Raw genomic sequence first — 27834 nt, forward strand, 5'->3', positions numbered from 1 at the left:
TGTGTGTGTGTGTGTGTGAGAAAATGTGTGTGCTGTTGAAATGAGTTATCATCCGTAACTGTGAGCATCTGCACGATAATTTCAGCTAACAAGTGAATTCCCGTGCCTGCGTTTTATTAGCTGGGACTGAAAAGAGATTTCCTGTTTATTACAACACACACACCCACACATTCTCTCTCTCTCACACTCACACACACACACACACACACACACACACACACACACACACACACACACACACACACACACACACACACACACACACACACACACACACACACACACACACACACATTTCTTCTTTTTGGACAGCAGACTTGAGACTTTTTACTGGGATGATGATTTTCCAAAGTGGCCAGCACAATTTTTGTGTAATGACATATGTTTTCATTATTTATTTGTATTTGTCTTATAAATTTATCAATTTTATTTTTCAGTGTTTTAAGCAGCATAATACTGCATTTACCTCTTTTGTATTGGTAAAAGCAGTAAATATCACAAAGCCAGAAAAGTCTAAACCTGGGCAAATGAAACCACATCTGTACAATTAGATATCACAGGAGAACCGACAATTTGATATATATATATATATATATATATATATATATATATATACATATATATTGGAAAAGTGCAAAATAGTCTTTAGTCTTTTGCGTGGCTCTTTTGGGTAGTTGGCATTATTGTGCAAACCAAAGTTAGGTTTAGGGTTTACTAACTTTGAAACCTCTGGCTTCCCTTTCTCTGCTGACCCATCAGCGTTCTGCGCCTCCATGAGCCAAAACTCCCAAGATGCACAAATGACAGAGAACATTTGAATGTTACGTGTAGAATGTATTTTTTGTTGCATGATTTGAAAATGGTCAACAGAGCTGACCGCAGATTTCAGACTCACTTATGCCATCATATCAAACTGCTTCCTGTTTTTTATGTGTCAAAATTCCCTGTGCACAGAGCAGATGAAGTGCAATTCAAGACACAACATTTGACATGTTTTTCTTTTCTGTTTTCCCTCCATGGTGTCTTACTGAGTTTGTTGGGGGGTGTTCAGGCCATGGCCATTCTATCCATGTCTGTAATAAATCAAATAAAGCAATAAAAAAAAAAAGCAAAGCAGGAATAATCATAATATTCACCGGGTACTAAGGACCTGGCTGTTCATGTGATAAGTGCCACTCCTAAAATCCTAATGATGCTGCTGGCAGCGGCAGCAGAGAGCCGTATAAAGCAGCGTCTCAAATAGAAGGCCTGTTTCTGGACGAGCAGCCGCAGACAGCCACAGAGAGAGAGAGAGAGAGAGAGAGAGAGAGAGAGAGAGGGGGGGAGGCCTGAGGAGAACCCGGGACAACACCTTCTCTCCTGGCTCTGAACTCTGCACTGGGCTCAAACGTCGTCAATTACTGAGAGATATACGGGGCCGGCCCATTTCCACCACTTCACTGAGTCCCCCTTCAGTCGCAGCCCGCTCGGACTGTAAATTATCACCCCCCCCTCTCCTTCCGAGGTTTGCAGCGGTTTTGGAGTCACCAGTGAGACCCTGCTCTGTCTCGGTCCGATTCTGAAGGAATTCCCTCCCTCTGTGTGCCAAACCCCAAGCCTTTGCAAGCCGGAGCCATGGAGCATGCAGCTGCACGCCCTTGTGGACACGCTCACTCGCAAACATTGATTTAAACACACACAAATGCATACAAATGTTCGTATATGGTGTATAAAATCCCCTGGAGCTATAGATCATTGGGAACAGGTAGAGAGTTTAGCACGCACGCACGCACACACATGCGCAGGCTGTAGATCATTGAGGTGGGCAGGGACGTCAGCACTCCCATACACAGTGAGCCTTATTGCAGAGTTTAATAGAGGAAAGCCAGCATGAATCCCCACAGTCATTCTGTTCCACTCAAACACACCATTCACAACACTCTGGGCCTGTGTGTGTGTGTGTGTGTGTGTTCCCGAACACATGCATGTCCCTACATACTGTACATTGTGTGCTTCAGTATGTGTTTGTGGCGAGACATGTATACAATATGCATATATGAATGTGATTGAGTGTGTTCTCATGCATACGTGACATACCAAGTGTTCTCTCTCTCTCTGTGTGTGTGTGTGTGTCTGTGTGTAGCGGGATGGGCTCCATATTGACCCATCAGTGCTGCTCTGTCACCTCTCCTCTCTTTATGAGCCTAGCCTTTTAAAAACACACTGGATTTATGGTCAGTTTGGGCGCAATCTCCCACACGGTGTGTGTGTAAAGTGCGACAGAGAGTGTTGAGTCAAGAAAAAGAGATTCCCCCCCCCCCCAGCCCTGAACACCAAACACCGAACCTAATGTAGAGAATGAGTCTTGTTTGCTGTCAAATGAGGAATTAAACACATAAACATTCAAAGTGATGAGAGGGTTATTAGCGCCATGTGTTACTTCAACGCTACGGTATGTTACACTGAGAGAGAGAGAGAGAGAGAGAGAGCGAGAGGTAAAGGAGATATGAAAGAGAGAGAGAGTAAAGGTGCCACTGGGAATTTTCTACTGTATTATTCTGACAACATTCAGCTGATCTCTTGCTCGTCTCGGTGTGTAAATGCAGGCGGTAACTAATGAATGAATAAACCAGGTAGATATATAAAAAAAATAGTTATTACATCTACAGCAAAACATTATGTGAGGATGGAGGAAGACGTGTGCAGTTCAGCTGGGTTTTATTTTACATCACACTCAAGGAGGATAAATGAGATCATTGTACAATAAAAAGATTTCAAAAGAAGAACTTTACAACGAGACTGAGAGCCAGCGTGTGGTGCTGGAGATCAGACATCAGCGGATACAACGACTTGGGAATGTCCTCAGAATGGACCAGAACTGCATACCTACAGATCGCCATGAGATGGACACCACCTGGAAAACGCAAACAAGGTCAGCCCGAAGCAACATGGCGGTCGAAGTGTGACGGCCAGGCTGAAAGAGATATGTCTGACATGGGGGGGGGGCCTGACACGTAGCCCAGGACGGGCCCGGATGGAGGCAGATCGTCGATGCCTTATGCCCCTCAAGGGACTAATAGGACTGACTAATTCACGTCATTATTACACTGCGAAAAGAGAGGAATAACATAAAAGAAGTCTCTAGGAATCAGTGTTTGTGCAAGCGTTGAAAGTAAGAATCACTTCTTCATGCCACAGTAACAGGTTTAGTTCAGGGGTGTAAACCATCTCCAGTTGTGATGTTTTCATGTGTCGAACCCAGAACCAGGTTGTCAGTGTGAGATCAGAATCCTTCACATGAACATGGTGATTAACGTCGATAGAAACGTTCACACACACACGATGCACGTGCATACGGAGCTGAGAAGTGCAAACGGCGACTTGGCATCTTCCGGCGTCTCTGTGATGCAAAAACTCCCACGTCATCTTCAAAATGCACCGCTTCCAAATTGATTTCACGCCACGATCGCCGCCCACTCCCCTGGAGATTAACAAAGCAAATTCCACTTCTCCCCTCTTAAGGACGCACACGCGGATTTTTTTTTACTCAAACCTCAGATAAGCAGACGTGGAGGATTTTCTTGAGACTACACATCCTTTATCTGTGATTCATAGGTGCTGTGTAATTGTGGATGGAGTCTAACGTGTGGTCCATTTGCTTCATTAATGGGGCAGACGCGAGCCGGCTCGGACAAGAAAAACGCCCATTGTTCCCTTATACCTCCCCGTTTTTTAATGTGAAGCATTAGTGCGGCAGTTGTTAGTGCTAGACCATAGTGCTTTGCTGATGGTCAAATGACAAAGTCTTAATAGAATATAGTGGGGACGGGCAGGACAAAGGTGGGCAATGTTCAGCTGGATGCAGCCAATTTCTGTGTGAGAGGCCTGCCTAAAAACCCTATTCATGGGCTGTCTAATGCTGGTGCGTAATTAAATGTGATTACTGGAGCAGAGGGCTCCTCTCTGCCTCTCCGAGGGCCACACACAGGACTGGAGGCAGCGTGCATGCGCTCATTAAGGAGGCGCTAACAGATGTACACAAGCAACGGCCACAGGCGTACCTAAAAAGCTAAGCCATCTCTCTCTCTCCCTGACACACACACACACACACAAACATAAACACAAGTTTGGAGAAAAAAAAAATCATGTATCTCCAAAATGTCAACTTTTCAGACTCGGAGAAAAGCAGGATTGGATTTGAAAGGGAATTTGCCCAAAGGGTGGTAGAATTTTTTTAGGCGAGGAGTATGTAATCCTTCAACTGGAGTTTAAACAGAAATTGGAGATGCAAGGTTTTTTTTTTTCTTCTCCCTGACAGTTAAATCTCACCGAAACGCACAAGAACAAACAAACGCATACCGAGTCGTGCAGCGGTAAATAAAAATCAGGCTAAACTATGACCTTCAGTCAGTGATAATCATAAGGCAAACACGCAGAAATATAAACACAAATCAATTATGGTTTCCATCTACACACACACACATACAGACACACACACACACACGCACCTTGTCTGGCCTGCGCTCCGGTCCAGTTTCCTGGGTAGACACAGTCCCCTGGTGCTCATGGGAAATAGTGAGCATGCCAGGCCCCACAAAGGCGTCCTTTCAGCCGCCCGCATGCTTGACCTGTGCAGGGTCAGCGCTCTGCTTTGTGCCCCGTGACCCCCGAGTGACCCGGGGGTCACGGCGAGGGCCCGAGGTCAAATCCAGATGCCTGCGTCTAATTTCACCCCGACTGGGTTATCCGTCCAAATCTGCACGAAAAATGCCCCCCCACCCAAAAAAGAAAAAACACAACTACCTCCACACATGACTGAGCCCCATAGAAATACATAAGTACTCTGCAGTCTAATTGGACTACTGTGGAGTAGTGCTCACACTCAAGCTCTCTCCTACTCACACACGCACACACATGCACACACACAGGCCTGACCCCCTGTAACTGCACTAATACCCCATCCCATGGTCTTAGGTCTATCTTGAGGGATTAGGTGCAGAAAGACACACACACACACACACACACAAGCACAGATACATCCACACATGCACGCGCACACACACACACACACACACTTAAAGAGCGCGGCAGGCCTGGCTGAGGGTCTACCTTGAGGGATTAGGTGCAGAGAGACAGGACCCTCCAGCCAATCAACCGGTCTGTCACATTGATTTTGAGGGGTCACTAGTGCACAATGGCCAGGGTTTTCCCGTCTTAACCCCTCTGATCATACACATATGCACAGACACACACTCGTACGCACACACACACGCAAACAGTGACAATTAACTTTATTTATATCACATATGTGAGAGGCAGAGCTGGAAAGGTGCCCAATGGGTGGGGAAAAGAATAGCAAACAATGAAAGGGCAAAAATAGAAAGCATGAGGAAAAACCGACTGAGTTAGTGTGTTAAAAAAAGAAATCCTCAGATTCAAATGGTTGGATGTTGAAGTCTATAAACACGTGTTTCCAAAAGATACTGAAAGAATGCACCGACTCATTCGTCTTTTCCACAGACACATTATTTTAGTTCAAACCCCCCCGTCTGCGTCTCAAAGCCTCATCACATCCCTGCTTCTGCAAATCCTACGTCCTTGGGGGAAAGCACACCCGGCCGGAGGGGGGGGGAAAGCTCCCAGGTCAACCCGCCAGCCCACCCCCCCCTTCCCTTCCAACCCCTCACTCAGTCTTCTCTTTCCTGGTCAAACAACACAATGGCCATCTATCAGAGAGGGCACCGGGTGATGGAAATAAACCGTGCCACGCAGCAGAGCTTCAGGTGCTCAGGACCTGACCACATTCTCTGACGTTATCCACGGCCGGCCTGTTCTGTTTTAGTCTTGCTCCTCGCACCTTTAGCCCTCACATCCCCCCCTGTTGCCCGCTTCCCTTTCCGGAAGGGGATCTCTGAGGCATCTGGAAAAACAGCATTCATACGTGTCTACTGGTGTTGTTATCATTACACAGTACGCCAGCGGTGGAAGACAAAGTTACAGAAGCGGCAATACTGCAACTTAAAAAAAAATCCAACATCCTAAATATGTCTTCAGCAAAAGGAATGTTATTAATAAAACATATTTCAAGAATCAAAAGTATAATCACCCATTATAACGAGTGTGACTGACATATCATTCTTGCATGATTACATTGTAAATACTTTTATTGTTTTAGCTGGTTCGAGTAGAAGCTCATTTAAAACTTTTTATATGCACTCACTCAGTAGTTTAGCGCAGTGGTTCCAAACCAAGGAGTCTGACCTCGTCCGAAAAAGTCACAAGACAACTCTGATGGGTCATGAGATTATTAATGGGGAAGGAAAGATTGACGCAACATAGATGATACAAAAAAATTTACTTATTGATTTTAGTTTTAAAGTTCAAATGGAAGTGTCGGAGAAGTTTAAACTTACTCTTTGATGGAACTTTTCTCAGCTCATTAACATCTGAAGCAGAGACTTTATTTATTATTATATATATTTTTTTTAAAGGTTGTGAATTGGTTGTTAAATATTTTCTATTTTCACAGGCTTTTGATATTTTTATGTAAAATCTAAATTTAAATAGAAACAAGTAACTAGAACTGTCAGATAACTTTAGTGAAGTGAGAAATATTTGTGTTTATCTCTTATCATTTAATGTAGGTGTACAGCAGTACAGAAAAGCAGCATTAAAAAGGAAATATTAATGCAAATTAAGTACGCATAAAATTGTATTTACACAACTGTATTTACATAAATAATATTTACATATATGTTTAAGCATATTTGGACCATTTGCACTATTGCCCTCTGGTTCAGAATTAGTAGTTAAATGTTACTCGTCCACCCGTGCACATGTTGTTTCCCGTTGCAGCACTGTCTTGTACAATCTCTATGGCACATAGTGGTCACGCTGTTTTTGCTTGTTTCTGGCAGCCTGTTGTTAATTGTCTATTTGTGTAAGAACATTGAGCGCAAAGACACCGGAGTCAATTCCTGTGTGCTCATACATGGCAAATAAAGCTGATTCAGATTTCTTATATATATTTGAACATCTAGATCAACCCTTAAGTCTCTCTTTTCTTTTATATTTTTATATATAAATATATCAATATTTACATTATATTAGTTCAAGGCTGACCCAGAGATTTATCCAATAGCAGTAAAACTCTGTGACCACTAGCGGGCGCCAAAGTATTTCAGCAGTATTACTCGACAGGCGGGTTCATCTTCTGTTTCCTCCTCGACTGCGAGCCTTACTTCCTGGATACGCGTTGAGGAAAAAAACAGCCAGGTTTGGATTTGTTGTCATCGTCTCACACAGAGTTTCCTCCAACCTGTGGTTTATATTCACGAAAGAAGACGGAACACTCCGGCGATAAATAACCGTCTGAGAGAACGGAAGTACCCATGATTACGTGAAATCAGACGTGGAGGCGGAGGGCGCAGAAGTGTCAGAGGTGAGTTAGTTCATGAAACTACAAACGGATAAAGTTAGCCCGCTAGCTAAATGTCACCGTCTTCACAGTCTGGTTATTCTCGTGCTTGTGTTGTGTTGGTGTTTTGTCTGTAGTTTGTGTTACTGAACAAAGACAAGCTGAAACCGAGTCAATCTGTGTTGTCTGTGTTTTTGCCTCAGAGCGCCACGTCATTGGTCGAGTCATCGAGAACACACCCGGGATTTAGTCCCAGCCCCTGGAGCCAGAGATTAGACGGCGACACTTCCCCTCAGTGTGCTGCTGGGTTTTCTGGACCGGTTTTTTATTTTTCTTACCGAGAGAGGATCAGTGAGGAAAGAGGTTCAACATGACGTCGTCCAACTCGGGTCTCATCATGAACGTGGTGAACAGCATCGTGGGAGTGAGTGTGCTCACGATGCCCTTCTGCTTCAAACAGGTGGGTCACCTGCGGGTGCTGCGGCCAAATGCCTCCCCAGAAACACGACCCCCTTCATTAGGACCAGGGTCATTCACTTAAGTGAAAGTAGCTGTAAGTGCAATTTAGGTTTCACTACATGAGAAGTTTGAAGGAAGAAAGCTGGACCTTAACTGTGTGGTTAATCAAGGTGAAAATAACTTTATAAACAGGTCAGTTGTTTTGTAAAAATAGAAATGTGAAAAGTTATTAAAGGTCTTAAAATAGTAATAGCCACATTTCGCTTTAAGATGTAGCACAGCATTTTCCATCATTTCCGTTCTCCAGCACGATCCATGAATTATTCTCTGACAAACCGGGGGTAATGTCCAAAAACGCTTCTCTCGCAATGGTCAAGAAAGAACTCTTGGATCTGTCCCCTTAATCGAATCCATTCCAAAATTCCACTGGTTCTTTCTTGGCCTCTAATCCGTCCTTCCACCAAGTTTGGTGGTAATCCATCCAGTTGTTTTTGTGTAATGATGCTAACAAACAATTAAACAAATGCAGATGAAAACATAACTTCCTTGGCGGAGGTAATAAATGAACTTTGTACCATTCATCCACATTGAAAACACACACGCACAAATGTAAAACTAGATTGCAGAGGTGTAGGACGCTTGTTCTCACAACCTTAATGTTGGCTCTTATTTGATGACATTAATATCACACATTAGGCAACAAATTGAGAGACACACAAACTTTATGTTTGAAAACTTTGATATGATTTGGTCTTAAAAAACACAAAGGGTCACAAGTGAAGTTCAACTGGTCATGTTTCAGTTTTACAAATTTAATCTAAACTAATATTATGTCAGTTGTAGAGTAACTATAGAGTAACTTTAATAAAAAAAAAAAGTTAAATAAAAGTTTTCATTTGAGTCTCACATCATGAATCACCATCAAGTTGTTACACTTGTGTCTTGTGCTAGTCACAAACATAGGCTGTCTTATGACCAGTCTTATAATAATTCCTTTTCTACTGAGAAAGACAGTGGAAATGATTAGCGTACATTTAGCATAGCCTCCATTATATGGAGCTTCATGCAATACTGTCACACAGCTCTCAGTTAATGTTTTATCACACACCCTCTGGAAGTTAATTATTCTCTTCCTGCTGTGGATTAATCGGAGTTGCTTTACTTCGCTGGGTGGATAAATGTTCAGATCCTGTAGCTCCTGCATATCCTGTTTATTCATCTGTTGAATCGTTATGCAATGATTATAATAATAAACTTTATTAATAGCTCTTTTCAAAGCACAATTACAAAGTGCTTCTCAATAAGCAAAACAACAAATCAAATAATAAGACAGAAATAAAAAGTCCAGATAAAATCCCAAAAGCCGATCTGGTAGAAGTATGTTCTGAGGTACTTTTGCCAGTATAAATGAACTACTGAAAATAAACAAACACAGATTGAATCTGGAAAGGCTTTTTGGTATAAGTGAAATTTAAGAAGGTTTTAACAAGAGGTGTGTGTTCATTTGATTTGAATTATAATATGTAAAAAAGATTCCTCCTTGGAGGTGTTGAAGACTAAATTAAAAATAGTTTATATGTGATTTGAATTGTTTGCCAGGACAGTAAGGTTACTTAGTTTCCTCAGGGATGTTTGTATAGCTTAATTATTAGAGATTATCTGACATTTTATGACTCAGTAAGAATCATATTTCAAGAAATGTGTTACTAAGTTAGCTCTCTGCTTTCACAGTGTGGGATAGTGCTGGGAACAATACTGTTGTTCTCCTGCTCCTGGATGACCCACAAGTCGTGCATGTTCCTGGTTGACACGGCTACTAACACCAAACGAAGAACGTATGCAGGATTGGGTGAGTTTAAGTTGTAATTATTGACATTTGATCCATTATCTATATTTAGTTAATGAGAGGGCTTGTATTCACCACTGTTACTGTTGTCAGTGCCAGGTTTTGGAAAGACATCCAGTAAAGTATTTTGCCTTTTGGTTGGCTGCTTGTTTAAAAAAGAGGAAGACGTTAGTAGTTAGCAGCAGCAGCAAGAAAAATGATCAAGAATGAATTGGCAGATAAAATTGTGTCAGCTAGAGGAACTTAAACTTCATGCACAGAAAGCTACCTCACTGCCCACAGTATTAATAAACAAGAACTGTGAAGATTACAACTTCAAGTGCCTGCACACAGAAAAACAAGAAGTGGGTTGGGAATAGCAGATAAGTGTAGGTATGCTATTTAGTTTTTTTATCATAAGAGGCTATTCTAGGACACTGCCATCTGCTTTGCTTCACGTTGTTCACACTGACATCATTCTCTCTTCTCTGTAGCCTTCCACGCTTACGGGAAACCAGGAAAAACACTGGTGGAGATGAGGCAAGTCTCATTATTTATCCTCAACACACATTCTGCTGTAGTTTATTGCAAGTAATTGTTACATAACTTTGAATTTTGGGACATTTAAGGGGGTTTATTTAATTAATTTAGAATACCCGCTTTAATTAGAAAGTTAACACAGATGTGTAAAGTTTCAAAGATAAGATATAAAATCAATTCTTTCAATATGATGGACACGTGTAACAGTTGAGATTCCACCTGTGTCTGTGTCTCCTCTCTCTCTCTGTCCCTGCAGCATGATTGGGTTGATGTTGGGGACCTGCATCGCCTTCTATGTCGTCATCGCTGATTTGGGCTCAAATTTCTTCGCTCAGCTGTTGGGTTTACAGGTTTGAGATTAGGACTTTTATATTTATATGAAAATCTTTGAATATTTTGCATCTCTTATTGATCATATTATGCATTTTTTCGTCATTGCTCTCCTCTTCCCTCTTATTAGTCAAAATACTGTAGAAAATGTTTGAAGCAAAAGGTAGATCCACGCCTGGAAGTGAGATCTTAAGACAACAATGTTGTACCGTGGTGTCACGCTATCCTTTAAAGGTGACGGGCAGTTTTCGCGTGGTGCTGCTGATCGCCGTGTCTCTCTTCATCGTGCTCCCGCTGAGTCTGCAGAGGAACATGATGTCCTCCCTCCAGTCCTTCTCTGCGATGGCACTCATCTTCTACACCTTCTTCATGTTCACGGTGAGCGCACCATGACAAAGACAGCGACACTCTGCACAGTGCATCTGAATAGACTGCAGCGGAAACACGTTCTGGCTCTGCTTCCAAAGCTTAACAATCAAAATACATGAGGTAGAACTGTCCTTGGGAGAAGATGAAAAGCTCCTTGAGTTGGCGATGGAGCGCAGCACAGTTCACAGTATTGAGAGGTGCAGTTGCAAGTTTAGGATTCGAAATCATTGAGAAAATGTATCAATAAAATTTAATCATGGTGGATTGAAATATGGATCAAACAAATCTGCCACAGAAATGGAGGACAGTTTTTCTCTCAGCATTTTGAGAATTTACTGGGCCTGGGTGATGGGACCAAAAATTAAGATAAAAATATCAATAATTATCATGATAAATGTCACATTATATCAGATCTTTTCTATTGCTTTAGATGAAATTATATTGTAAAAATTATTGATATTGTTTTATCGCCCAGTCCTAGTATTAACTTAATTTATGATGTAAATTGCCGATAGACATTTTGTCCATGTATTTTCTTTATGTGCAGGAGATGAGTGACAGTAATGTTACTTTAGTTTTCCCAGTAATACATTACAAATGAATATTACTGACTTTAACGAGTTCCTCATGTATAACCTCAGTAGCTCATAGACCTAATCTTCTGTTTAACATGAAACATTTTAGATTGTCTGAATTTTGGTCATATTGATGTCATGTTGTATTGTGTTGATTTCTTATCTGCTCCGACGTACAGTACGTCTTCCTCACCAACAATATTCTCTTGCTCCTCTTTTTTTAAAAGAGCAAATTCACACTAAATCACATCAGGCAGAAAACAATTGCTGCATAGCTCTTTATTATAGGCTGAAACAAAGCCTCTCCCCATGGGAATGAGACACCACTTGGAAATTGGCCACCAGAGACATTTTAAGCTCTGTAAGTGCAAAGTAAATGGTGGCCAGATGGTCAATTCCACTAAATCACAAACCTTTGCATCTTCAGGGAGTTATCTTTCTCTACTTGCTCATTTGATGCAAAAAAACTTGTTCCACTTGGTCTTACCCTAAGTCATCACGACATTCCTGCTTGTACATACCTTTCTGACGCAGCCAATCAGCATTCATTACCAAAACCACTATGGCAGCTGAACAAATGTTGAGGTTATTAAAAGCTCTTATAATAATTTGGACATGTCTCCTTCAGGAATGGAAGAAATAAGATTCAGGTTTGTGGAGTTGCATAGAGGACTGTAAAATATAAAACAGATTTTCTATCATTTTAAAAACATTTCTTTAATCGGATTAAAAGCAAATCTTTTTCCCCGCTGTGCACACTCTTTTCGAGTCATAATGTGAACTGGGGTCTAAAGTCTAAACTAGAGATGTTCCGATACCATTTTTCCCTTCCCAATACCGATTTATGTATTGGCTGATACTGAGTACTGATCCGATACCAATGCATTTGAAAAAATAACAAAGTTTCAAGTGTATTTTAACAGCTGTATGCTACTAACCCTGTAGGTGAGGATTGGTATCATAACCTGGCTCAGTTTAAACCCTTTGAAAAACAAATACATACAGAGAATAATGCTGTCAAACTCTACCATCTAGTTTGACAGTCATAACTGAAAAAGATCACAAATCCCTCTTTCTTCATCTTAGTGAACTCCTCGGGCTCTTTGACCTGATTTCAGGGGAAAAACCTAAAATACTTTAAAAACCTGGTATTGAATCGGTACATAGATTTGCATACTCGCTGATGCCTTACCTGGCATTTTTGGCATTATCCGAGGCAATGCTGGTGCCTGTATTGTCAGAACATCTCCAGTCTAAGCCTAAGGATATTCGATTTAAAATGTTTTCACAGCTGATAGATGTAGTTTGTCGCAACACTTTTCTGCCTCATGTGATTCAGCTCATTTACTCTTTAAATGTGCACATACATACTTTGTGTATGTGGTTGTGTTCTACTGACCTGTAGTGTTGCTTCCACAGATGTCAAACTGCTGTGTATAGTGAATTGTTGTGATGTGACTTTTAGTTCCATAGCATGGCGATAACATGGAGCGGAGGTGTGGTGTGTGTCTGGTTTTAGACCCAGGCCCGTTCCAGCCTGGCCCAGTCCAGACCCCTGACCCTCTAACAGTGATGTATCTCCTTTCCTCCCTCCTTTTCATCCTACCCTTCATCTCTCTCTCCCTGTCCCTTCTGCTCATGCACTACTTTATCATCCTCTTTTTACCCGCCTGCTCTTCCTCACTCCCCTTTATTACCCCCTCTTCCTCTACACCCTGTGTTTGCTCCCCTCTGTCCTGCTTCTGTTCCTGCTGCTGGTGCTATAGATAGTGTTGTCATCTCTGCGCTACGGCATTATCTCGGGCTCCTGGGTGGAGCGGGTTCACCTGTGGCGCTTCAAGGGCGTCATTCAGTGCCTGCCCATTATCGCCACAACCTTCTGCTGTCACCCGTAAGTAAACCATGGTAACCACCCCCAGAATAACACCACTGTTAGGGCAGTGGGTGGGGGGAGGGGCAATATGTACCTTGCAACTTTATGCTCCTTAAATTCCCCTCCGTCCTACCTGAACTTTCCGCCCACGCTTATCAATCACCCTTCATTTTTCACCATTAATTCGGGTTTGGTCTGAGCCATTTCAGCTCTGAGTGTGTCTGTGTGTGTGGGTGTGTTTGGTGGCAGTTGTAATGAGGCAGAGGAAGTTTTATCTTTGTGGGGTTCCCAGCACCGCTCCACACCCAGGATGAGCAGCCTGGGTGTGGGCGTGGAAGGCTGGAGGGTTATGGAGTGTTCTGCCGTCCTTTGGGACTTTCTCAGGTAATTAAAGGAGCAAGATGTAGGAAACGCATGCTGATCGAAAAACCTGTGGTGTAGTTTTGTGTAGAATACCTTCTTATGTACAGTTGTTTATTGTTCAAATTTAAAATTTCACCATTATCCATCAACTTCATCACATGCAGGTTTTCTGTTCAGTATGGGATTTCCTGTCACATCCCTTTCCTTCTCTTCATTTTGTTTTCTCTCCTCGTTCCATTACTACCTGTGTGTTACCCGTCAGCATGGGTGCAGCCCACCACCTCTTCCTCGTGCTCTCCCCTTCTTGTCTTCATTTGGTTCGGGCTGTAACCCCCACCCCCGCCTCCTTCCCCTCAGATGGTGCTGTCCTCGTTCAAACACGGGGTGCTCAGCGGCTGGTGGCTAAGTCAGGTCTATACGGTGCGCTGGGAGGGTGTGTTTCGCTGTCTCCCAATCTGTGGGATGGCCTTCGCCTGTCAGTCGTAAGTACTCCTCCCGCCCCCTCCACCCGCACAGGGACCATGTAATGAAACTAATGTCTAATCAGACTAGCTGAAAGCTCATTGACTCAGAATGATAGTAGTCCTAAATTTTATGCCGGGTAATTCCTGAAATGTGGGCTTTTCCACTCAGCGACCCAGTTAAATTGAATCCTTAATTTGTGCATGAAGAAATTCATCCATTGTGAAAATTAGTGCACTGTGCTCATACCGCTCACAGTGGAGAGTTTGGCATGAGTTTGCCAGGTAAAGAGACTCACAGATCTGTGGTGGAAATGAGGTGGTTGGGTAAAGGGTGTCTCGTGGTGAAGGGAGGCTGCTTATTTTACTAATGTGCTTCTCACAATCAGCGCATCTGTTTCTGCTTCATCGTCTGGTCTGAGCTCTCGAGAATTAACCTGGGACGTCAAGTGCTTGTTTTCCATGCTACTGCTTTTGTTTTTATCTGATGTGATGAGAGTGAAAGTCAATCTGGCAATTATAGAAACCAAACGCATGTTGGTAAACGCTGCCATTCAGTTGTCAAGTGGAATTTGCTGCAAGAAAATGATTCCCTTAAACTAATAAATGTATTATATACAGACTAGTCCTTTAGCTTTTTATTCCTTTTTCAATCTTTTCCAATTTGAAACATACAAATTTGTGAAATACACAGTGGGCTGAGATCACTATAAAGTGAACACTATACATGGGTGCAGACCCCACAGTGACAGCACAGATCACACTGCTACATGTCTTTTCTCATAGTTTAACGATAAACGGACTGACCTAAAACAGAGCTTTTCTAGTCTTAAAGACCAAAGTGCTCTAAAGGCAGCGTTTCTCTAACACAAACACAAGCCTGGGCCACACTGGGTCTCGCGTGCGTCTGTTGTGGGTTTTCTGCTCTGACTATATTTGTATTTCCTTGAATAGAATGTACTGAACTAAATGCCAGGACTCTACGGCTATGAAGCCATGCATCCTCGGTTCCTGCAACAAAAAATCTTGTTAAAACAAATGAATGGATTCAGTAAACAAAAACGCGAGAGTGCTTTTACTTTGAAACAGGTTCAGGAAGTGTTTGTGACATGTTGGATATTGGAACTGTGGTGAAAGATCATTAGGCACCAAACTGACGATGCACACACATGGGTTCAGTCTCTTTACACTTAGACATGCGCACTGGAGGAGCTGTGGTTTCGTACTATCAACTTTCTCATTAGTGGACGACCCGCTCTTCCTCCTGAGCCTCAGCCGCTCAGGAGCTGAGTCATCATCATTCATTTATTTCTCCATCTTCATTCGTCTGCATGTTCCATCATTCATGCTTCTCTTGTCCTGTCCTCTACGCTGTAGTGCCTGCTCTTGGATCGCAGTGAGTCTGTGTGTTCAGCGACTTGTCTTGGATTTGATCGCAGCGCAGGGGAAGCTTGTAGGAAGTGTTATGGTGAGGTCATCAGGGCCCAGATGTTTGGGTGGTGGTAGTGGTGGTGTATGTGTTTGTTTGTGTGAGAGTGAGTGAGGTAAGTGGCAGGAGTGGGCGACCGTAGGCTCGAGACTGAAACGAGACTTTAATTAATGTAAATGCACAAAGCCAACATAACATTATGGTATGTCAGACGTGTTCATTAGTAAGCGAGGTGTGCGCGTGTTAGAGGAGGAAGAAAGTGTGCGCCTGTGTGTGTTTATGTATGTGTGTGTTGTGCGCTGGTTCCCACTAGTGCTGCTGAGTGATATTTGGCAGGGTGATTTCTTGGCCTGTGGTCAGGCCGAGCGAGGCGAGCGCTCCGTCAGGCGGCAGGCAGCTCAAGCCAAACCACTAATCAACACATTGGACTGCCGCCATCTTACAGACACACACTGATGTATTCACAGGCTGATTAAACAGCTCTCAGCACATTGGATTTTTATTACATTCATGAAATGTGTTTACTTTCAGTTAAAACATTACTTAACATCAACATTATGACGGGATGGGAGCTGGCCCTGTTGTGTTTTGGCTGCGTGTTTGAATTGCACGGAGCAGTTAGCTCATAATAGAGGGGACATAAGAAAAACATGTGCAGCGAAAATGTCCCTCTGTGATGCTACTGTCAGCATGCTTTCAACATCCAAGTTAATGATATTATCTACACACACACACACACACACAGACACACACTTGTATTCACTTTAAAGAGCTTCTCTGTCATATTCCCTCCATTTAAAGGGCAGCGGTAAAGCAAATAAAAACACATTAGCCTCGGAGTCGGGACTATTGGGTGACCATTAGATGCTTTTGCTCCCCGCTTACAATATGGCGTTTTATTTAACCTTGGCTCCGAGATTTACTGGTTTGCGGATTAAACAAGCATCAAGGAATAGCACCACGGGACGGTGCTTGCTCATAAAACCAGAGTGTGTGAAAGAGAGACAGGCAAAAGAGAACGAGGGGCAGAGAAAGTTATGGTTTTTCTCTCTCCCTCTCTCTCTCTCTCACTCTCTCTCTCTCTCTTTCCCTTTCCCTTTCCCATGTCTTCTCTCTGTTTCTCCCTTTCACTTATAAATAAGAGAGGGAGAAAGAAAGAGAGGAGGTGAGCGCTAAGAGTCTGCCAGGAAAGTTTATAATGCTCTAAAACCTGCCAGCCACTCGCCGTTATATATAAAGCCTGTAAATTCAGCGGTTAATGTGCCGACGGTTGCCTTCACATCGGCCACACTCTTAAAGCGCAGAAGAGAACATGACAGAGAGAGACACCCGGGTTCACAGACAGACACGTCTCAGGTTCAACCTCAGCCCACTTTCACCTATTCTGTGTCACACACACACATCTACTTCTGACCAATTCCACCCCCCCCAATGCCATTACATTACTTCCATCTACTGACACTTTGAATTTGAAAATCGGCTGCAGCTAACAAAATTGGAAATGTGATTTTTTTTCTTTTTATTGAATGAAATAATATGCTTAAAAAACTGTTTGAAAACGTTGCATTCATCTGCACATCAGACAGATTTACAGTCATATAATTTGCATGTTTTTTTTTGCTTTATGTCTGGACTTAGAAGCATCTAAATTATGTCTGGCTGAACCATAGACTGTAAATACAGATGGACGACGCCTCTCCACTTCCTCCTACTATCCAGAAACGAAGCCCAAATATCCCAGATACGAGCGCTGCCATTTGGAGACAGAATCTGCTCGACCAATAACGAGTCAATGGTCAATCATGACTTTTCACCCCATTTTTATAGCATCAAATAACAATAAATTTAAATAAACATCAGTATGAGATAAGAATTACCTGAAATGGCAGAAACTATCTTTGAGAATTTATTTTAGATATGCACTTTGACTTTTTAGCTTGGGCCATGTCCCATCCACTGACACAGAGGAGTGATTTATGACCTGTTGATGCCTACTGAAGCTACAGCAGAAGTGTACAGCCAATAAATAAAGTCACATTTTTTTTGTGCGAATTCATACAAGTTGTTGATGTCCTCATCAGCATGTGTGATTACAGAATCCGATCCGACAGCAGCTTAGTCAACAATACATATTTTAATTTAATGTTACTGATGACTGCCTTACATTGTTAAAACTCTAATGGGCTAAAAACAGCATAAAGAAATCACTTGTCTTAGTAGGATGCTGACAAGGACATGAGGACAGTGATGCATCATTTGATTATTGAGTGGCACAAATGGGCCCCCATATGGCCGCTCATTAAAGAAAATCTACAGAGCCGTTTCCTCCACCAGATTTGAAGTAACTAGCTATGTAGACCATGACTGAGCAGCTGTTTGAACAGAAGAAACACCACTCTGTCAGTTCATTTTTGCAGCTACCTTCCCTGCCCTCTCCTCCAGACGATATGATAAAGTTGCTTAAAAGTGTGTTTAATAATTCTGACAAAACGTGATTGCATACAACAACTTCAGTAGTACCGGAGTGCTGATATGTAATGCACCATACAGAGCATGCTTCTAGGCTGCTTGTCTCTCACAGGCAGGTGCTGCCGACCTACGACAGCCTGGACGAGCCGTCCGTCAAACGCATGAGCACCATCTTCACCTCCGCCCTCAATGTAGTCACCATCTTCTACATCACCGTGAGTGGAGATGCCACCGCCATTCACACCAGTCACATTTTTCTCTGTTGGTGCTGTCGCATGGAAACCTCATGACTTTTGTGGTATTACAATGTCTGATCTTTATCAGGCGTCTTCAAGTCACTGCCTCAAACATTTCTGTATGTTGCCAGTGACTGTTGACTATTATTTTAATTATGTGACATTTCCATGAGACAACACAGCGGATGTCTTCTGCATGTGCACACAGTTTTAATGAGAAAGTATTAGAAAAAAGCTCTGACATATTAATTCCTTGCGACCTTTTGTTTGTTTCCCCCGCTTCCCTCTGAACCAGGTGGGGTTCTTTGGCTACGTCAGCTTCACAGAAAACATTGCGGGCAACGTGCTGATGAATTTCCCCTCCAACCTGGTGACAGAAATGATCCGCGTGGGCTTCATGATGTCTGTGGCCGTCGGATTCCCGATGATGATCTTGCCGTGTCGCCAGGCCATCAACACCATGCTTTTTGAACAGCAGGTCAGCTCAAATACTACTCGTACTCATCCTGTGTAGTGCATGAAAAAGCACCAGGACACCATAACAAATCTGTTTTAATCTATTTTATTTAACACTTTAACTCAGTACGGTGGAAGAAGCAGGCACTCATCCTCTCTGTAGTGCATTTAGACAGTTGTAAAGTCTAAAATGTGTTGCTGTGTAAACAGAGTCCTCTGGAGACACTCGTTGTGGATCTTAACTCGGATGTCTATTGAATTTTTATCACATCCACGTGAGTGTAGGCGTATAAACCCATCTGACATGTTAAATTCTTGTGGTATGTACTATTTCTTCTTTAATTTAGATGAATTTCTTTCATATACTGGGGGTATTTTGTCATATTACACTGCACCTTAAGTAGCAATGTTGTGGCCACATACTAATGTGAATGTAGCAGAAATGCCAAGTATTTTTAGCTGAGTGGTTTGTATCATCAAGAAACAAAAATCAACTTGTGCCCTGGAATAAAAATCGAATCGATAAATTTGAAGTCACTGCTAAAATCAGTTTTTCTTTTTTGTCTTCCCTTCATTTCTCCCTCTTATTTTTCTCTTTCCGTCTCACAGCAGAAGGATGGGACATTTGCTGCCGGGGGATACATGCCTCCTCTGCGCTTCAAGATGATCACCCTCTGCATCGTGTTTGGTACCATGCTGGGAGGCATTCTGATTCCAAACGGTACGTCCTGTGTGTGTCTGTGTGTGTGTGTGTCTTTGTGTGTTTGAGAACAATCAGGCGTGGATTGAATGAATTAAAATTGTATATGTGTTCCTACGTGTGCAGCTCACGGACTGGAGGTCTTTAAGGTGCATGTGTTCCTTTATGTGGGCGGAGTAGCTGTGGAGCTTTACGACATGTGTGAATGTGACTTTACGAGTCAGTGACTGTCACACTCTAACACAGTCCTTAAATCAGGACCCTAACTTTTATCTCCTTTTAGACGGGCAGATGGGAAGATAGGGCTATTATTCTCCCACTCTCTCTCTCTCTCTCTCTTTTTCTCTCACACACACACACACACACTTAAACACACACTCACAAAACTGATGTACACACCAACACTGTCTCTCAGTCTGGTTCTATGGGTCTTTCTGTGCCTCTCACAAAATCCAAAATGGTGGAGATGTAAAGGTTAGCATGAGTTTATGTTTTATTCATCCTTTTATATGGTGGCTGTTTGGTGAACTTTTGATTAGGAACACACATGCATCTACATACAGTATATTATATATACAGACATAAACACACACGTGGTTTTCGAAAGCTCTTTGTGTGTCTAATCAGACTAATAGACTGAGGAGAAGAGAGGTAAGGACCCTGGGGAGAATGGACACTAAATCAGAGGGAGACAATATGGTGTCTGTCCTCTGGATGAGCGATGGGTTTCCAGGCCCCTGCCCAACAAGCCTGGTCTCCAGAGACAGGGGTGAGGCTGCTGCCAGTAGCAGGGTTCCATGGGTGTGGGGGCTGCAGTGGTATGGATGGCTACTGGTTATGTACGGCAGAGACTGTTGAGCATTGCTTTGGGTTATTTGGCAGAAATAATAATGAGAAATGGAAGAATGCTCTCCGTGGACCACAAACATCTCTGCTCTGACCCAGTCTTGGTGCCAGGTTTTGCCTAGTGAGCTCCATCGGATGAGCTTGACACTGGAGCAGGAGCTGCATCTCTCAATCATCTATCATCACCATTTCACCTTTTCATCCGTTAAGTTTTGGTCATTAGTTGAATTGTTTATTGATTATCGGTACATATCCAGTACCCTGACAACTGTATAATTAGAACCTTGGATACAAGTACCCCTGGTTGGCAATCACTGCTCCATAGGACCACAAGATAATCCCCATGTTTATCTTTCTCTTTTCTCGCTTTAGTGGAAACCATTCTGGGTTTGACTGGAGCCACCATGGGCAGTCTCATCTGCTTCATATGCCCTGCTCTCATCTACAGGAAAATCCAGAAGAAAAGCTTCATCTCTCAGGTTACATAGTCTGAATTTGCACTTTTGTAATCATTTTCTACGTTTATTCACTGACTGACATTCTGTGCTTCTCCTCATTCTCTCTGTCGTGTAGTTGGTGCTTTGCGTGGGCCTGGGCATCCTGCTGATCAGCACCTTTACCACTCTCTCCATTTCGGCAAGCAGCCCTGGCACCAAGGTCCAAGCCCCTTCTCCGCGAGCGCCTGACAAGAACAATCAGCTGCTTCCGGAGCCCCGTGAACAACATGGTAAAGATCACGACATGCCTTAACATCTGGCAATCACTTATCTACCTGACGGAGTGTAGATGAGAGTGGTTTACTAATGAGCCATGGAAACATTTACCTCAGCGGGCTGGTGCCAGGCTTGTTTGCAGCGTCTGAAATTGGACAGCATGTAATTATTTTATGCAAAAAGCACGAGCGACACAAGAGAAATGTTTTGTTGTTTTGATGTTTTTTTTTGTTTTATTTCCAAAGTCAGGGACTGAATGCAACACACTAAAACAGCAACATAAAGAGAATATGAGCCGGTAGCAAAGGGCCAGCGAAGCTAAAACAAAAGCACAAAGCCACAGTGAAAGAAAGGATTTCTTTTATCTGTGTGAGAACAAAAGACAGAGACAGACAGAGTGATAGACAGACAGGCAGGGTGAGGAGATAACCTCTTGATAATATCTGAGAGCAGCACTGTGTGCTTGACATTGATGGAGCAAGAGTGATGCCCTTCAAACTCCAGCAATTTCTCTCCACTACCTCTGTTCATTTCTGCTGCCACCCCCCTTCCCCCAAAATACATTGTGTAACCCCCCCACCCGTCTCCTCTTGTATCTCCTGTGGCAGCTATAAAATGCCTCCGAGCTCTGGCTGTGTGAAGGGAAAGGGTTTATATGGGTTTGGGGAGGGTAGTGGGGCAGACCAAACAAATGGAGATGAGGCGTAAAGGAAATCTGAGTTTTGGAGTGAAACAGGAAGGGCTTTATGGTACATCCATACTAAGACGTCTGGAAGCATATCATGTAACCACTCACGCACCCCGGACATAGCTTGTCTCCTACGCATGTAAGCAGTTGTTGCGTTCTATACTGGTACTCTATACAGCTTTTCAAAATAAAACAGGACCAGCAGCATTTCCAAATTGCTCCGTTTTAGGGGCTCAAAAACTCCAGAGTAGTCGGGAGTAGCCTTGGTTTAACTTCTTTTTCTTTCATCTTGGTTATTTATTTGCATCTTTTTCTAACTTGCCCACTTATTTATACCGGAAAAGTCTCAGACTCCATCTTTGTGGTTTTTGATTTGTGTCATATGAAACTTATGTGACTCGTTTCCTGTCTGTTTCAGTTCATCCCCCTGTTACTCTATTATCCCTCAATCAGTTTATTGTACTGAACCAAGTGTGTCCCTCCTACCATCTGCAGCGTTTGCTGCCACCTGGTGGACCAGTGCAGGCCATCTGTGCGAGATATTCCTAGGTGTTAAATTTATTTTTAATGGCGGTAGTTAATGTGTACAATAAACACCAATGAACAGGAAAATAAAGAGTACATTTCAGATACTGTCATTTTACTTTTCTCAGACCAGACAAAATACCGAAATAAATAAGATGTCACATTTATGGTTCCTTAATTTAGTCGCAGTAATGTGTCTCATATTTTTCCGACTGACTGTTTATACTGTGTGAGAAAATACAGCAAAGACAAATAAAAGGACCACAAGGAGCGGTACTAAACAAGAGGAAAACACATCTTAATGAGAGGAATTAACTTTTATAGTTGTATAAATCTATGATTAAATGACTTATGAGATTTTGTGTGTTTGCATGCAGACAATCCTCCTAACAAGAAGCCAGTGGAAATAGAAAAGCCTGACCTCCCAGTGGTCCAACCTGTGGAGAGGGACCCGGCCGAGCCCCCTCAGATTAAAGGACCAGTGGAAATACCTGAGGGGAAGAAAGGGGAGGAGGTGCAGTTGAACCGACCTGATGCTGGTAAGGAAACTGAACCAAAACTGGAATCTTCTCTGGATTTTCTCTGAACTCTGTAGAATCACTGAGGATTTTTTTTTCTCATTGCTCAGGTGTTGCGGTGGCAGAGGGAGAGGCCCATCGCCACGAACCACCCATCCCTCATGATGAGGTCAAGGTAGACACAAGAAAAGAGGTCAAGACGGATGGAGGAGGAGTAGATGAAGCACCCAAAAGAGATGGAGGAGAGGACAAGGTAAAGAACCCAAAGCCTGCGGAGGCTGTTGTGAGGAAAGAGGAGGTGGATTTGGGTGGAGGTGAAGTCTTGTCCAATGAGCTGCTGGAGAACCCGGTGGAAGACGGAGGAAAAAAGCAGAACGTTCCCCTGCCAAAAGAAGGGGAGAAGTTGGATGCGGCGAAAGATCTTCTGGCAGCGAATGCAGTCGGTGCGGCCAATCAGGCTGCGGTTGTAAAAGTGGGCAAAGTTCCAGATGCTGCAGGGAAATGTGAGTATTTGTCATTGTCTTTGTGGTGGAAAGAAAGATCTAGGAAAAAAAAAAAGCATTATTGACTTTGTGACATTTGGTGATTCCTCAGCTCCGCTTCTTGAGGGAGAACTTCATCCTGCTGCAGATGACGCTCCCGCTGCAGAAAGTAAAGACACGGCGGACGAAAAGATGGGGGGTAAGAAAAGAAAATGTATGAGGAAAATTAGTCAAATCAAGACTTAAGAACTTGAACTGCAGGACAACTTTGGTATTAGATGATATATTTTTTATTTACAAAAATTCGCCTTGGATTGGATGTAATGTAATCTAAAATACAGCTGCATGAAGATATTTTCATCTGGCTGACTCAGACCCCTTCCAACCACGTGTCCTGAGTGATTTGATCTCAAGTGCTCAGCGCTAAGTGCATGTGTGAACAGACCCAAATGCATCCTGGGCCACATATGAAGGACGGCCTACTCAGCTGACTTCCTCTGACCCACCACAGTTTAAACGCATTTTGATGCTTCTCAGTGTCCATACATTGAGTTGTTTGTAGCTACGGCCACGATATCACCACTGACCAACACATAATAATAGAATTGAAAGTGTTTTGCTCTGGTCGGCTGCATGCTGTTTATGCCCCCTGCCACTCTTTTCCTCATCTCGCTTTGCTTGTGTTATCTTATGAGATATCATCTTTGTATTCTGTTCTTCCACACATGGTGTAAAACACTTCTTGACCTGACCTGATACTTTCAGCAGTCTTTGTTGGCTTTTGTTGACGCTTCTTCTGTTGTTTACTTTTGCCCTCTCTCTCTCTCACCTTCTCCATCTTTACCTCCTTTTTTTCTTTCTTCCTTTCCCTGCTGGATTCCTATCACAGTGATAAAACAGTTGGTTGCAGGTATGAATTCCATCTTGCCTTTTCTTCTGTTTAACGTGCCCTATCATTCAAATTTTCTGTTATTCAGCTATTGGGCCATTTATCCTCTACTATATATTTGCACATTCATTATTATTTTTAACAAATGAATGCACCAATGTAGAATCCACCCACTCACCTCACCCCTTAACATAGATTGTGTTTGTCTACAGCTGCCCATTCCAGTTTATGTGCTACGATGTAGAGACGTGTGTTTGAATAAAACTATAAATAAATAGTGGACTATTTCCTATCTAAATCTGTTTTCAGACATAAGCTCCAGAAAATTGGGTCCGGACATTTTCCAGAGTTTGTCTTTCATGTATGAAGGACCCAGTAGGTGATTGTGCGGGTCAGATGCAATACAGCATCAGGAAAAAGTTCGGGACAGTCCGGCGAGGGGTGGAGCCTGTAGAGCATGTAGGAGGCAGGAAAGGGCGACTACATTCTGCTGCGGAAATAACTTGTTTTTGTTTACAGCACATTAACACCAGCATCAGCCCTTATCTTTAAAACGTCACATCTTTGTCTGTGTCTGTGTCTTCTACATGTATGACGCCTCTTTTTCATCTTTGTATTCTTTTTGTTGAAGTTTTGTTTCTGTTGCGTATTAAAAACACGTATTAGAAACCTCATCAACACGCCCAGCTGCTCGCTCGCTGTGAATTTTCCGGACATTTTCCTGTTGTATTCTCACATGGGCTCACTTTTTACATTTTACTCTGGAAAATTTTACATTTTACGGAAAAAGTCTGGAGCAACTGGCTCGGACATTCTCACATACATGTCCTAATATTCAGGCTTCAGTGCATGTCCGAAAGCAGCTTTACATAGAACCTGACCCTACATGAGCCTAACTGAACCTCTCACTGATCCCTTACCAGTGCATATTTCTCTGAGCAGTCTGTGAGCTGTCTTGTTTTAATTCAACGCTTGTGTCTCCGCCCAGAGGGCCAGCTCGACCATGCGGTGCTGCTGCAGGTGATCCAGGTGCAACAAGAGCAACAGAAGAGACTTCTAGATCAGCACGAAAAACTACTGGCTGTCATAGAAGAGCAACACAAGGAAATCAACCAGAAACAGCCTGCTGGTTCGTATACACAGAATTTTTTTGATATTATTGCCCTCGAATCGCAGAGAATTTAACCTAAATGCTTTGACTTAAAGGTGCTGCTGAGGGCGAGGCAGAGAAAGGCATCCAGGAGCACCTGGAGGTGATGGAAGGTGCAGCAGCAAAGCCCAAAGACTCTGGACTGGTCCCAGAGCTGAAACAGGCCAAGGAGGCAGCTGGAGTTCCACAGGGTGGAGTGGTCGGGCCTCACGATGTGGCCCAGAATCAAGCTCAGGCTGTGGGTAAAGTCGCTGTAGCCGAGATACCTAAAGAAGTAGTCCCAGCTGCTTACAAGGAGGATTCCCATGTTGCACCTGGAGGAGAACCCCCAAAACAGATGGAGCTGGGAGCGAGGGGAGTGCCACTGGGGAAGACGAGATCCGATGACAATCAACCTGTGATTCAAAACGATCCCGCAGCTCAAGTTATAGATGAAGAGAAACGCCTCGATAATGAAAACCAGAAAAATATTAAACAGATGGAGAAAGAGGTTGAGGCAAGACAGGAAAACAAAGAGATGGATATAAAGGAAAAGATGGCCAGAGAGCAAGAGAAGGAAAGATTAGAGAGAGAACAGATAGAGAAAGAAGTGCGGGCAAGGGTGGAAAAAGAAAAGCTGGTCAAAGAGAAGGAAAGATTAGACAAAGAAAGGATAGAGAAAGAAGTGCAGGCAAGGGTGGAAAAAGAGAGACTGGAAAGGGAGGAAAAAGAAAAGCTGGTCAAAGAGAAGGAAAGAGCAGAGAGTGAAAGGATAGAGAAAGAAGTGCAGATGAGGTTAGAAGAAGAACGGGAGAGGAGAGAGAAGCTAGCCAGAGAACAGGAGCTGGAAAAAGAGAGAGCAGAAAGAGAGAGACAGCAAAAAGCTGCCGAGGAGAAAATCCAGCAGGAGATACAGAAAGCAGACAATGAAGTACTTGAGAGAGTGAGGAAAGAAAACGAGGCAGAGCAGGCTCGGGAGAGGCTGGCCCAGCTGAAGCAAGCCATAGAAGGCCAAGAAGCTGAAAAGGCTGCTGCACAGGGACCTGAGAGAGAAGACGGCGAAGCTTTGATGAAAGGAGGACGAGACCTCAAAGAGAAAGTTGCTGCTCAGGCAAACCCCAGAGAAGTTGCGAAAGACAGAGCTGTCAAAGCCAAGGCTCACCCCCAGGGCTCCCACGAGAAAGTGAGGGACCAGGGAGAGATGGATCTGAGGCGGAGGCGCAGGGAGGTGGGACCTAAAGAGGCTGGAGGGCCCCCGGAGGACACTGGGGAGTCCAGGGGGATGCCTGGCCTGGAGCCCCTGCTGGAGCTGGGGGGCTCGAACCTGCACGCTGCCCTGGAGGAGCAGCTGCTGGCCGGGGCCATGGTGCACTCGCGGCAGATTAAACAGGCCTCAGAGGACGAGGGAGCGAAATAACATCAGAAGCACAGATTCTCATTTAGTGGTCAGACAGTGAGTTCACATGTTGTTATACCTGCAGGACCTCCTCACACTGTGGACCATGACAACCGATGCCTTATGTTCTCTCTGTCTCTTCGTGGACAAAGAGTTCTTTATGAAGTCTTTATAAAGAGAAGTGTATGTACATATTAACTTATTTTTGGCGTGTGGCAGGGATTTGTGGGGGATTCTTTGTTGAAAAATGTATATAAATCTATGCAAATACCGTTATATGGAGAGTTTTTGACAAGGCAAATATATTGTTTTATTGCAAATCATTTAAAATTTGTATTGTCCACCGTTTTCTCTACAATGTGTGTTTGTGATGACTTTTTTTCTAAAGGTCCTGGTCATTTTGTGTGTTACTGAGATGTAAATACTGTAAATCTCGTATGTCTCCGTGTCTTTGAACCTTCATATTGGATGTAATGTGGATTCACGTCCTTGTTTCACACTTTCAAATGAGACTCAACCCAATACTGGAGCTGAACAGAGGAGCCTTACTCTTTGATAAACTTTCCTATGAAGCAGCTTGATTCAGACGACCTGGATCACTAGTTCCCATATTCCCCTGTCTTTCTTTTTTTCTTTTATTTATTAGTGCCTTTCAATCCACATGCTGCAGTAGTGATGTGTGTCTTCATATTTGTGGTCTTCTTTTCCATGACCCCTCTTACTGTAAATGGTACAGTAATTTTAATATAAAACTATTTGGTTCAGGACGGTGAAAGGAAATGTGGACTGTTTTTGTGTTTCTTGTAATCCAATTCTGAAGACTCCATCTCTCTGAGCTTCAACACTTATCATCACCTTTGCTTTGTACAAGAGGCTATTTTGTTATCTGAATATTTTTCTATGTGTATTGTATTTCTATACATTTTGGTGATACGAATGAATAAAGGATTAAATACAATGGAGGTCGTGGGTGCTTGTTTATAATATAGACAGATGGAAGCTTTTTTTTTTATGACCCCCACGCTGGCGACACCCAGTGGCTGGAGGCAGGATGTGTTCTGGCATGAAGCGTTCACTTGGACTCAGGGAGAACTGAATATATGTGGGTGCTCAAAGGTCAAGGTCAAAGTGGATTCAAAAAAACCTCTGTCATCTTGAACATGATTT

At 43.1% G+C, this 27834-nt stretch overlaps 1 protein-coding gene across 4 annotated transcripts; it reads left to right on the forward strand.

The window, feature by feature from the left end:
• The first annotated feature begins 7195 nt into the window (after positions 1 to 7195).
• Positions 7196 to 27625, forward strand: slc38a10 (solute carrier family 38 member 10). 4 transcript variants are annotated; one of them, XM_035145451.2, is made up of 18 exons: positions 7196 to 7420; positions 7600 to 7856; positions 9587 to 9704; positions 10175 to 10220; positions 10477 to 10570; positions 10785 to 10928; positions 13261 to 13385; positions 18202 to 18304; positions 18621 to 18803; positions 19391 to 19502; positions 20700 to 20806; positions 20901 to 21054; positions 22631 to 22792; positions 22882 to 23274; positions 23366 to 23452; positions 24143 to 24163; positions 25131 to 25271; positions 25349 to 27625. In XM_035145451.2, exons 2-18 carry the CDS (start codon positions 7767 to 7769, stop codon positions 26686 to 26688), a joined length of 3420 nt encoding a protein of 1139 aa, XP_035001342.1. In that variant the 5' UTR covers positions 7196 to 7420; positions 7600 to 7766; the 3' UTR covers positions 26689 to 27625. The 4 variants fall into 4 exon arrangements, with proteins under 4 accessions (XP_035001342.1, XP_035001341.1, XP_035001343.1 ...); XM_035145450.2 differs by lacking the exon at positions 13261 to 13385 and adding an exon at positions 14088 to 14212; XM_035145452.2 differs by lacking the exons at positions 13261 to 13385; positions 24143 to 24163 and adding an exon at positions 14088 to 14212 and having other exon boundaries at positions 7197 to 7420.
• Positions 27626 to 27834: the final 209 nt, after the last annotated feature.

This window comes from Hippoglossus stenolepis, chromosome 21, assembly GCF_022539355.2.
Source record: "Hippoglossus stenolepis isolate QCI-W04-F060 chromosome 21, HSTE1.2, whole genome shotgun sequence".
Classification (NCBI taxonomy): Eukaryota; Metazoa; Chordata; class Actinopteri; order Pleuronectiformes; family Pleuronectidae; genus Hippoglossus; species Hippoglossus stenolepis.

Excerpts from the sequence above, each read along its gene's own strand:
- slc38a10 (XM_035145451.2), top strand. The coding sequence starts at position 7,767 with ATGACGTCGTCCAACTCGGGTCTCATCATGAACGTGGTGAACAGCATC. Across the intron at positions 9,705-10,174 it reads AAGAACGTATGCAGGATTGG|CCTTCCACGCTTACGGGAAA; the intron begins GTGAGTTTAAGT and ends TCTTCTCTGTAG. Across the intron at positions 22,793-22,881 it reads GTTGAACCGACCTGATGCTG|GTGTTGCGGTGGCAGAGGGA; the intron begins GTAAGGAAACTG and ends CTCATTGCTCAG.